The sequence below is a fragment of the Mauremys reevesii genome, linkage group 1 (genome assembly GCF_016161935.1).
Source record: "Mauremys reevesii isolate NIE-2019 linkage group 1, ASM1616193v1, whole genome shotgun sequence".
In the NCBI taxonomy this organism is placed as follows: Eukaryota; Metazoa; Chordata; order Testudines; family Geoemydidae; genus Mauremys; species Mauremys reevesii.
The window spans coordinates 354955117-354967432 of record NC_052623.1 but is presented as its reverse complement, the minus strand read 5'-3'; the positions used below and the strand labels follow the sequence as shown (position 1 = coordinate 354967432).

Here is a 12316-nt window from a genome sequence, read left to right as displayed (position 1 = left end):
GAAGCACAAGGTGCCGAAGACGGCCACTGCGAAACAGCAGCGGAAGCCGTTAGCCCAGCCGCCTCCGACGAAAACGGTGCAGGCTGAGGCAGTGCACGCAAAGTGCACCGGGCCGTTGACTCCGGCGCCGCAAGGCCCGTCGAGTCCGGCACCGCCCAGCTCCCCGGTGCCCACCGAGGAGGAGCTGAGGTTCCCGTCGACGCCGGAGGCGTTCGCGACGGCGAGGGAGCTAATCGAGGCGACGGCTCCGTCCTATCAGCCGCCGGCACCAACGGTGCGGACACTTAAGTCCCTCGGCAAGCCAGCGATGATGCGCCCTTCATCCCCGGGCGACCGAGGCGACCGCGGCTCCAGGATCCGGACTCGATCCCGGTCCCTCTCGCGGAGACGGTCACCGCCGCACCGCTCCCCATCCCGCCGGAGATCAACATCGCGACGCCACTCAGCGTCTCGGCACCGGTCGCAGTCCCGGCACCGCTCTCCATCGCGGGGCCGGTCGTACTCCCGGCGGCGCTCCAGGTCCCGGTCGAGAAGTCACCGGCACCGCAGCAGGTCCGCGTCCAGGCACCGCGGACATCGGGACTCGCGCAGCCGTTCAAGGCGCCGCAGATCACGATCAAGGTCCGGTTCCCGGCACCGCCGGTCGAGCTCCCGGCGCCGCCGGTCGAGCTCCCGCCGCCGCCGCAGGTCGAGCTCCCGGCGCCGTCGCTCCCCTTCCCGGCACCGGAGATCTAGCTCCCGGCGCCGTCGGTCTAACTCCCGGCACCATGCGGAGCGAAGGTCCCGCTCGCCACTGGCCTCCCGAGACGGCCGGCACCGACCTTCGGCACCGGAGGCTCGTCTCACGCCGGCGCTGGATGCCCGCCCAGGCACCGCCACGGCTCCACCCTGGCCTTCAAGGGAACCCTCCGTTGCCTCCCCTCAGGGCAGTGCGGTGGACTTCAGAGCCGGGTCGATTCCACCGGATCATGGACCCCAGTATTGGGGGCATTGGGTACCCTGGGCGCAATATGAGCAGGGGCCTCCCCTGCCACCCAGGCAGCCGGGCTTGGCACCGTCGGTGCCGGTGGCCACCATCAGTAGACCCCCCCCCGTCTCCACCGACGCAAGCCAATGCCCACGGCCCATCTTTAGGGCAGGACTCACTGCCACCAGATCGCCAGGCGGTGGAACAACAACAGGAAGAGGTGCTGCCGGGCCACTCCTCGTCCTCCTCTCCCGATGAGGCGGTGGCAGGGGCGTCGCCATCAGGGCCCCCGCCTATTGACCTCAGGGCACACCAGGACCTTCTCAGACGGGTGGCAAAAGCCATCAATTTGCCCATCGAGGAGGTCCAAGAGGTCGAGGACCCTATTACGGATGTTGTGGGAGATGAGGCCCCCGTCAGAGTGGCGCTCCCGTTTATCCGCACCATCCAAAAGAACAATGCCACTATCTGGCAGTCGCCTTCCTCCGTTGCCCCCACGGCGCGCGGCGTGGAAAGAAAATATTCCGTCCCGCCCCAGGGGTACGAATACCTGTATATACACCCCACCCCGGACTCGCTGGTGGTCCAGTCAGTCAATGACCGCGAGCGTCACGGACAACCTGCCGCTGCGCCGAAGTCCAAAGAGGCCCGGCGCATGGACTTATTAGGGCGTAAGATTTATTCGGCGGGAGGTCTCCAACTCCGCATCGCCAACCAGATGGCCCTATTGTCCAGATATGCGTTTAATATCTTGGGGTGCCTCGCTAAATTCAAGGAGCTGACCCCTCAGGACTCCCGCCCCGAATTCTCGGCGCTGCTGGAAGAGGGCAAGTTAACCTCCAGAACCCTGATTAAAGCGGCCGTGGACGCAGCGGACTCAGGGGCTAGAACGGTGGCATCCGGAGTGACGATGCGCCGCATTGCGTGGCTGCAGTCTTCCACCCTCCCACCTGAGGTCCAGTACACCCTCCAGGACCTCCCGTTTGACATGCAGGGACTGTTTTCTGAGAAAACGGATGCCAGAATTCAGACCCTAAGGGCGGGAGGTTGCGTCACGGATGCTGGGCATGCACACGCCCGGCCACGCAGGCGTTCATTCCGTCACCAGCCCTACCGACCCTTCAACCAGGCCAGGGCTAGGCCGTTTAACAATCGCCGAACGGCCCCCTTCCGCCGTAGACCGTCGGGGGGACGGCGCAACCAGGCTCAGAGCTCGTCCAAGGCCCCGCAGGCTCAGAAGCCGGCCTTTTGATGGGACGCCCGAGGACGGCCCACCACTCTCCCCCCAGGATCCATCCCTTTGGTTTTCCAGTCGCCTTTCCCGCTTCCTTCCGGCGTGGTCTGCTATAACATCAGACAGCTGGGTCCTCAGCACCGTCCAGCACGGCTACAGCCTACAGTTTATTTCGCCCCCTCCCTCCCACCCACCTTCCCCGTCCCTCTTCAGGGACCCCTCTCACGAGCAAGTCCTCGTACAGGAGGTCCAGTCTCTGTTGAGCGTGGGTGCCATCGAGGAGGTGCCTCCCTGCAGGTGGGGCAGGGGATTCTACTCCAGATATTTCCTCATCCCCAAGGCGAAAGGAGGTCTTCGTCCCATCTTAGACCTCCGGGAGCTGAACAAATACCTCTGCAAGCTCAAGTTTCGGATGGTAACCTTGGGGACCATTATCCCTTCCTTGGATCCGGGAGACTGGTTTGCCGCACTCGACATGAAGGATGCTTACTTTCATGTGGCAATTTACCCCCCCCACAGACGCTTCCTGCGCTTCATGGTCAACGAGACCCACTACCAGTTTGCGGTGTTACCCTTCGGCCTCTCCACTGCCCCGAGGGTGTTCACCAAGTGCATGGCGGTCGTGGCCGCAGCTCTCCGTCGTCGCAGAATCCACGTATACCCATATCTCGACGACTGGCTGATTCGTGGTCGCTCTCAAGAGCTGGTGACAGCTCAGGTGTCAGAGATACTCCACCTGTTCCGGCCTCTCGGCCTCCTCGTCAACGCCGAGAAGTCCCAATTAGTTCCGGCACAGCGCTTGGAGTTCATAGGAGCGGTCCTCGACTCCAACCTCGCCAGAGCCTGCCTCCCTCGTTCTCGACACGAGACGATGGTCTCGCTCATCCGGGCCCTGCAGGCCTTCCCTTCCACGACGGTACGGTCCTGCCTCCGCCTGCTGGGGCACATGGCCGCGTGCACCTTTGTGACCGCGAACGCGAGGCTGAGGCTTCGTCCGTTCCAGATGTGGCTGACGTCGGTGTACCGCCCCCACCGCGACCCTATAGATATGGTGGTCACGGTCTCGGACCCCACTCTCCAGACGCTCACCTGGTGGCTGCATCCGGAGGTGGTCTGCGCAGGGGTTCCGTTCCGCCCCCCTCGCCCGTCAGTCACCCTGACCACAGGCGGCCGGCGCTTGGATGGGGGGCTCACATGGGAGACCTGCACACTCAGGGTCTCTGGTCGGCCCAGGAGCTCTCCCTCCACATCAACGTACGGGAGTTGAGAGCGATCCGCTTGGCTTGTCTCGCCTTTCTTGCACACCTCCGGGACCGCTGCGTAGCGGTATACACGGACAACACGGCGGCCATGTTCTATCTGAACAAACAGGGCGGGGCCCGATCCTCCCCGCTGTGCAAGGAGGCGATGCTCCTATGGGACCTGTGCGTGACCCACTCGATTCGCCTCGAAGCGTTCTTTCTACCAGGAGTGCAGAACACGCTGGCCGACCGTCTGAGCAGGTCCTTCGCCTCCCACGAGTGGTCCCTTCGCCCCGATGTGGCTCACACCATCTTCCGGAGGTGGGGATTTCCCCAAATAGACCTGTTTGCCTCCAGGACCAACAGGAAGTGCCACAGGTTCTGTTCGTATCAGGGTCGGGCTCCGGACTCCATCTCCGATGCGTTCCTCATGCCCTGGACGGGTCCCCTCCTATACGCGTTCCCTCCGTTCCCGCTCGTCCACCGAGTACTACTCAAGCTGCGGAGGGACAAGGCCCGCGTCATACTCGTCGCTCCGGCCTGGCCGAGGCAGCACTGGTATACCCTGCTCCTCGAGCTCTCGATTCGGGATCCCATTCCCCTACCGTTATGGCCGGACCTCATCTCTCAGGACCTCGGCAGGCTTTGTCACCCGAACCTGCAGTCGCTGCATCTTACAGCCTGGTTCCTGAGTGGTTGACCGACGCAGAGAGGGGTTGTTCGGCGGCGGTGCAGCAGGTTCTGCTTGAAAGCAGGAAACCCTCGACACGCTCTACCTACCTCGCGAAGTGGAAACGCTTTGCGCTTTGGTGCGATCAGCGAGGTCTTAACCCCTTCTCGACCCCTATCCAGACGGTCCTCGACTACCTCTGGTACCTGAAAGGCCAAGGTCTTGCGATCTCGTCCCTGAAGGTGCACCTGGCGGCACTGTCGGCCTTTCGGCCCGCGGTAGATGGTCGCTCCGTTTTTTCCAACCCAATGGTTGCCCGCTTCCTCAAGGGGTTAGACCGTCTCTACCCTCAGATGCGTCCGCCTGCTCCGACTTGGGATCTGAACCTGGTTCTCACCCAGCTGATGCGCCCACCCTTCGAGCCCCTGGCCACGTGCTCTCTGCTCCATCTCACCTGGAAGACGGCCTTCCTCGTGGCAATCACATCCGCCAGACGAGTCTCTGAACTCCGCGCCCTGACAGCAGGTCCCCCATGTACCGTCTTCCACGGGGACAAAGTGCAGCTTCGGCCACATCCGGCCTTCCTCCCCAAGGTGGTGTCAGCCTTCCATCTTAATCAGGAGATCTTCCTCCCGGTTTTCTTTCCAAAGCCGCACGCCTCACCTCGTGAACAGCAGCTCCACACCCTGGACGTCCATAGGGCCCTCGCCTTTTACATCGACCGGACAAAGTCCTTCCGGCGTTCCTCCCAGCTCTTTGTGGCAATTGCGGAGCGCATGAAAGGCGAGCCTGTTTCCTCTCAACGGATTTCATCCTGGGTGACATCCTGCATAAGGGCGTGCTACGAGCTTGCTCGCGTCCCCCCGTGCCGACTCACCGCACACTCGACGAGGGCGCACGCCTCGTCAGCCGCCTTCCTGGCCCATGTTCCCATCCAGGACATTTGTAGAGCAGCCACCTGGTCTTCAGTCCACACCTTCGCTTCCCACTATGCGTTGGTACAGCAGTCTCGAGACGACGCAGCCTTCGGCTCTGCGGTGCTACACTCCGCCACGTCTCATTCCGACCCCACCGCCTAGGTAAGGCTTGGGAATCACCTACATGGAATGCATAGGAACAATCACTCGAAGAAGAAAAGACGGTTACTCACCTGTAGTAACTGCTGTTCTTCGAGATGTGTTGCTCCTATCCATTCCAGACCCGCCCTCCTTCCCCACTGTCGGAATAGCCGGCAAGAAGGAACTGAGGAGCGGACGGGCCGGCTGAGGTATATAAGGGGCGCCATGGCGGCGCCACTCCAGGGGGCGCCAGCCGGCCCGCCGGAGTTGCTAGGGTAAAAATGTTCCGGAGAGCCGTGCACGCGCGGCACGCACACCTACATGGAATGGATAGGAGCAACACATCTCGAAGAACACCAGTTACTACAGGTGAGTAACCGTCTTTTCACATGCTTATCTCTGGCCTTGTCGGCCCAGGCACATGTAGACTTTTCTCCCCCCTCTCTCCCTCCTCCCCGCCGCTTTTGCAGTTTTAAACTCCTGCATCTGCAAGCTGAGACAGCTGACAGTTACACATTTTGCTTGCTGTCTCTTTGTAGCTTAGGCTGGTTAAAGTTCACAGCATGTAAGAACTTTGGTTCACTTCAGGCCCAAAGTCACAACTTTGCTTTACTCAGGCCTAGTGACACCAACAGGGTGATGGATGGTCAGCCTTTTGGGGTGGGGGGGGGAAGGCTGGTCGGCCCCTTGCGCTTTGGGGTGTGTGTGTGGGGGGGAGGCTGGGCGGCCCCTTGCGCTTGGGTGTGTGTGGGGGAGGCTGGGCGGCCCCAGTGCTTAGTGTGTGTGTGTGTGTCGGGGGGGAGGCTGGTCGGCCCTTAGCGCTTTGGGTGTGTGTGGGGGGGAGGCTGCTCGGCCCCAGTGCTCTGGGTGTGTTGGTTGGGGGGAGGCTGGTCGGCCCCTAGCGCTTTGGGGAGGTGTGTGGGGGGAGGCTGGTCGGCCCCTAGCGCTTTGGGTGTGTGTGGGGGGGAGGCTGCTCGGCCCCAGTGCTTTGGGTGTGTGTGTGGGGGGGGAGGCTGCTTGGCCCCTAGCGCTTTGGGGAGGTGTGGGGGGGGGAGGCTGGTCGGCCCCTAGCGCTTTGGGTGTGTGTGTGGTGGGGGAGGCTGCTCGGCCCCTTGAGCTTTGGGGAGGTGTGTGGGGGGCGGAAGCTGCTCGGGCCCTTGCGCTGTTTCCTGACAGATTCTCCAATATTGAGGGCGACACCCGCCCCCTCCCCGGCAGCGCTTTCCCGCCCTTTCCCGCCCTCTGCGGACTGGAGACGCGGCGACGGCGCAGGCGGGCGGGGGCGGGGTCTGACCGCGCCGAGCCCGCTCCTTGGTAACGGGACGTGAGAGGCGTAAACAAAGGTGAGGCCCCGCCCACTCCTCGGAGGAGGCCCCGCCCACTGGCTGCCTCGCCTGGCCCCGGCGGGGAGCGCGAGCCGCCCCCGGGTCCGGCAGGCGGTGCTGCCACGCGCGCCGGGCCGCAGCCCGTGCAGGAGAGGCGGTGTGTTTGCACGGGGGGCGGGGGGGCGATGGGTGGCTCCGGTTGGGCGGGGGAAGCGTGTGCCCTGCCCATGGGGGGTGCAGCCCTGCGCCCGGCCAGGCGCGCACCATCGCTCGGGTTGCTCAGCGGGCTCTGCCACGGTGCGGTGCTCCTGGGGGCTACGCGGTTACAGGCCTGGTTTGGGGCTTGGGTGTAAGGTGGAAGCTGCCGTTTCCCCTGTGCGGCTCTGGGCTTGTGAGGGGGCGGTCCCGGCTGGGGAAGGCGTGCGAGGCCTGGCTAGACAGCACTGCAGGCGGCCCTCACTCGCCTTTCTGCAGGGAGAAAATAAATCACAGAAGTGTAGGGCAGGAAGGGTCCTCAAGAGGGCATCTGGTCCGTCCCTGCTGAGCTCCGGCAAGATTCAATACACCTCGACCACCCCTGCCTGGAGGTTAGCCTGGTTTTAAATCCTCCAGTGATAACCTGTTCCAGACAGTGCTGCTTAACTTCCTTGGACACGACGGTGATCGCGTGTGAGAAAGTTTCCTTGGCGATCGAATTCTCCTGTTTCTTCTTTCCCTGCTTTGCAACAGTGAAGTTGCAGTGCGATACTGATAGGAGCTTAAGAAATACCGGAGAGAGAATGTTTCCTTCCCTCTCCAATCGCAAATGCAATTTTGGAACTGAAGTTGATTATTAAGGGGAAGGGCTGTTAACCATAAACTGTAGTAATTTACCAGAACTATTGCACATCTACCACCACTAGGTTCTTTTCCAGTTTGCTATCTGTGTAACACAGTGAGCTGCAATTTAAGTCTCTTCCCTCACCCTCTTTCTTAACTCATTGCACTTCTGATATTCAGATGGTCTCTTACAACAGAGAACTCCTGTCTTGTCTTAGAGCAAAGCAGGAAATCTTTAGCAGACTATGGAATCATGAACAACTGGTGTAGATGATTCAACAGATCTGTTCTTGCAACTTACAGTTAAAAGAGTTCTAGCCTACTGTAGTTATCTGTAGAAGACTGAAGTTTTTTTGAGGGGGATTTCATTTTATTACCTGTTCCATTTCCTTTTTGTAAATGGCCATAGGGATGAGGGGGAATAGAGAGCAATACTGTGATATCTGCATAGTGTGTAACCCTCTGCATGATTTGTATATTGCAGGGTCTATCTTCAGGGCTTCATGCTGAGTCCATCAGTTCAGGTCAATAAAAGGACTTACCATGGTAATACAAGTTAATTTTTTTTAATGTACAACTATATTTATTTATGCAGTACAATCCAAACTAATTGGGAACAGGAGTTCAAAATTAGAGTAGACAGGGTGCATAAACTAGCTTACTAATGTTCAGTGATAGTGTACATAATGAATGGTAATAAACATATCCAATATTCCTGTTACAATCTTGCAGATGGATTTCACTACTTCATACAGTATTGTATGAACATATTGTGCTGTGATGTCCCTGTAGTCACTGGTTAAATAAATAGCTAATTTCTCTTTAAAAGAACTGCTTCTTTGCCACCAAGTTACACTGCATCGTTTTCTTCTTGTCCATCAAACCACTGCTAAGGGATTTCCAGTGCCTGAAGACATCAGAATGAGAAAGGATGTCAACATGTTCTTCATTAACAGCACTTTTGTTATGTTGCTAAGGCACTTTGAGCAGTGTGTAAGGAAGGTCAGTACACCCTTGCTGTGAGTGCACCTGACCTGTGCTCCTTACTCAAGTAAATACCTGTGTACCTTATTGATCAAGGGATAAAAATGGTTCATATAACTAGTCATTTATAAGACCAGTGATCATTACATTGAGGTTCTACTGTATTATGAAGCTGAAAGGCTCATTTTCAAGGCTGATGAACACAAGCTGACCTACCTAACTTACATTTTAAGTTGTATGTTTGGATGCACCAGATTCTGCTTTGCCATATTTATAAGTAGGCAGTAAAGTATTACACATGCTTCATAACATGAAAATTCTGACCACTTGGGGTCAATAAAGATTCCATTGCACTTTCCACAAGAGTAGAAATGTCCAACATCTTCGGAAGGTGCCAAAATACTGTGGTGCTGGGCACGGAATAAGAACTGGAATAGAATAGCTACTTAGATCTTGTTTGGATCTGTGAACTGTCTGAGCTATACCTCTGTGAGATGAGGGAGGGCCACAATCTGTTCAATGCCATACAAGTGAGATGCAGCCCTTGGATGCTTGAGAAGTTTATGAGAGATCCTTAGGTTGGAATCCTCTAGGTTATGTTGCAACATGTCAGCAGAATATGCAGATTTCAGCTTCCTGTTCTGCAGTTTAATGGAGAGACAGGAAACGGGGACCTAGAGCTCATCAGAAATAATGAAAGTACTTCACTGCTGATAATGATTGTGGGCAAGCAGAGAAGCGGGAAGTTAGAGGCATCTCTCACAACGAAGGAGGGCAATAGTGGGGAGACAATTGCCATCTCCTGAATAACTGTGTGGCCCCATAACAACTTGCACTTAAATATAGTGTCTTTCATTCTGAAAGATCACAAAATGCTGTGCACACTTTAATACTATGGGACAAACTTCCAGCAGGAAGGTAATTGCACTTCAAAAATTTGCCAGTGCATCAGTTTTCAGGGCGCAAATGTATGGGAGTGTAATTCAGGAGGCTTGCTTAAAAATCTATCTATGTAAACAGTGCACTTACGTCATAAACCACACATGTTCCATTACAATGAGTATTCAGCAAATTATAGCTGTGCAATTACTACTTATATGAAAGTTTGTCATTTATGCTAATAGATGTCTGATTGCAAACAGTTTGCTTTCCACGTGACAGGTAGTGTTGTATCCTAAACCTTCATTCCCTACAGCAAGGGTTCTCAAACTGGTGGTTGGGACCCCTCAGAGGGTCACAAAATTATTACATGGGGGGTCGCGACCTGTCAGCCTCTGCCCCAAACCCCGCTTTGCCTCCAGCATTTATAATGGTGTTAAATATGTAAAAAGTGTTTCTAATTTATAAGGGGGGGGTTGCACTCAGAGGCTTGCTGTGTGAAAGGGGTCACCAGTACAAAAGTTTGAGAACCACTACCCTACAGCTTGTGCTCTGCATTTTCCTTCATGGGGGGGATTGGTTTTCTCTTTCTGAGGATGCTGCAGTTTGGCTCTGTGTTTCACTTGAATAGCAGTTCCTCTTATTTTGACCATACATGGTCCTTCATATTTATCTGTGGATTAATTTAGATGGGTCATGTTCCAGGACTGTGTTACTGAGTTTCCATTTATGTCTCTCTTCTGCTGACGTGTACTGAGCCATGGAGGTACTTCTCACGGTTTACGCTGTAAAAACGTGGTACATGCACTCCTGTTCCCATAGTGATAAAGTTGTCTCCTGAAGCGATGATGTTGTTCATAACATTTCTAACTGTATCACAGTCATTTGTGTCTCTTGTGCATCAACTGATGGATTTCTTGTGAAGAACACATCAATCCAGTCATTCAGAAGTTCATGTGAAATTACCTAAATAACACATCGCTAGGTAGGCAGTAACACCAGGCTACCCAATGTGCAGTGGATGTGCTGTTTGGCATGAGGCCAAAGTCCAAGAGCCTTTAATCACTTAGGAAGTGTAGGTATTCTTGAATACCTTTCCTCTTGAAACTAGCTCATCATTCAGTTCTCTGCACCTGTGCTGTAGCCCTAAACATCACACTTCCTTATCCTCGTCGCATTTGCTCATCTTGAGGTGTTTCCATATTTCCTGCATGTTTTTTCTACAGATTCTTGACTATATCTTTAAATGTTCAAAATGACCATATGCAGAGAATCTGTCCTCTGTGGCAGCATTGTGGGAGCTAAGGGCCTGAGCCAAACCCATTCAATTTGATTGGAGTCTTTCCATTGACTTCAGCGGGGTTTCGATCAGGCTCTCGGTGAGTATTAAATAGATACTTGCTTGGTATAGATGTATTCGCTAAGGCGGGTAGTTATGTTTTTGCTATTAGAAGCAGTAGTAGTACATATTTATATTATAGGAGCAGCCAAAGGCCCTGGTTGGGTGCTGTACCATCCTGGTTTACAATCTCAAGACAAACAGACAAAGGGTAGAGGATGGTGATACAACATACATTTTATGTGCTTCAGAATGACAGTTTAGTGCATTCATTCAAGAAGCTCTGAGTAACCACCTGTTCTGTATGGTCTAACAACTTTCAGCCTGTGCAGATATAGTTTTTAACTAGATATAAACACAGTTTGGAGCACTAATTGACTGGTTAAATTGCTCACTTTAATCCACCAGTTTTAGCAAAAATATCTATGCAGCCTTTCTTTTCTGGTGACCTTTTCACAATCTAACCTGGTCCATAGAGTAGATATTGAGTTGGGAGGTTTGTCCTACTATGTCATGGCCATTAGTCCATATAACAAAATCCACACCCAGGATAGTAGTCTGTGGTCAAGAGACCCTGGACTAACATCACTGGGGGTGCTGCAGATCACGATTTTGGTGCAGCAATATAGCTTTATGTGGGACCCCAGTACTGGATGAGCAAAGTAGTATTGCAGTGTAGGAGTGAGGTGCTCTGAGTTCTTGTAGATGGCACTGACACAGTCATGATCCAGATCTATTTGCAATCCCTGGGTGTTTTGTTGCTGTTCTGCTTTTACAGGGAGGTAAAGGTGGCAAATCCAAACGCAGTAAATCCAAAGGCTCCAGGAAGAAAACAAAGAAGCCCGTGAGTGAAGTGGATATCCTTAGCCCAGCTGCCATGCTCAATGCCTACTACATTTCTCACAATGCTGCTGCCTGCCTGGAGTTCCGTGGCTTTAACTGGCCTGACTCCCCCAAAAAGAAAGGGAAGAAAGGAAAGTAGTAATCGAATGGAAGGCAAGGGACCCATGATGCATCAAGCTTCACCGCGAAAAGGAGAACCCTTGTTAAGGATTGAAAGCAAAGTGATCACTCAGGTTTTTAACTCCTATGGTTTGCCATAATCACTGTGAAGGCCAGTACTAAGACACTCTTGTTATGATTCGAGCATAAGGTAGTAAATGTTAATTTAAGATGCTTACTGTGCCAGTGTAATATTAACCATGGCTGTTAGCCTGCTAATTCTGGCAGCAAATAAAACATTGTGCCTCCGTGAGCAATTCTAATGATGTGCGGGGTGGGGATGGGGGTGGAGAGATTCATTTTGTACTGATAGCTCCTGCTGCTACGCCTGTTCTTATAAATCTAATGTAGTCCCTGAAAGCCAGTGCACACCAAAGCTGGTGTGTCTGCCATTGCTAAACCAAGGGTTGCCAAAGTGCAGTCTCATAAGATGCAGCCTATGGAGACTTCGTGGCCCAGCATGCAGTGATCTCTCTCAATCCGAGCATCCTGGCTGAAGGCCACAAGCTTCGTGTTAAAGATTAGAGTGGCTACAATCAGTTCCATTTTATACGATTAAATGCAGTCCTTGGGCGCCTGGCAAACTGCTAACCAGTCATCTGTTGGGCAAAGTTTGTGTGCCCATAGCACATATTTATCACAGGGCTGGTTCAAGCAAATGTTATCCCATCCACTCCCAGCTACAAGGCCCAGGATTTGGTATGAAATGTTTTTCTTAACTATCCCAAGTTCTTATGCGTTGCCAGCTCGGAGGGTGGGGGCAATAGGGAATGTGTTAAGAACTGATGTATGTGTTGG

The 12316-nt window shown here is 54.3% G+C and overlaps 1 protein-coding gene across 2 annotated transcripts; it reads left to right on the top strand.

Annotated features, from left to right (window-relative positions):
* The first annotated feature begins 6515 nt into the window (after positions 1–6515).
* On the top strand, positions 6516–11771 carry SMKR1 (small lysine rich protein 1). Of its 2 annotated transcripts, none has more exons than XM_039520563.1 (3): positions 6516–6652; positions 7799–7860; positions 11295–11771. In XM_039520563.1, the coding sequence occupies exons 2-3, from the start codon at positions 7858–7860 to the stop codon at positions 11496–11498; spliced, it is 207 nt and encodes a 68-aa protein (XP_039376497.1). In that variant the 5' UTR covers positions 6516–6652; positions 7799–7857; the 3' UTR covers positions 11499–11771. The 2 variants fall into 2 exon arrangements, with proteins under 2 accessions (XP_039376497.1, XP_039376498.1); XM_039520564.1 differs by lacking the exon at positions 6516–6652 and adding an exon at positions 7064–7082.
* The last annotated feature ends 545 nt before the right edge of the window (positions 11772–12316 follow it).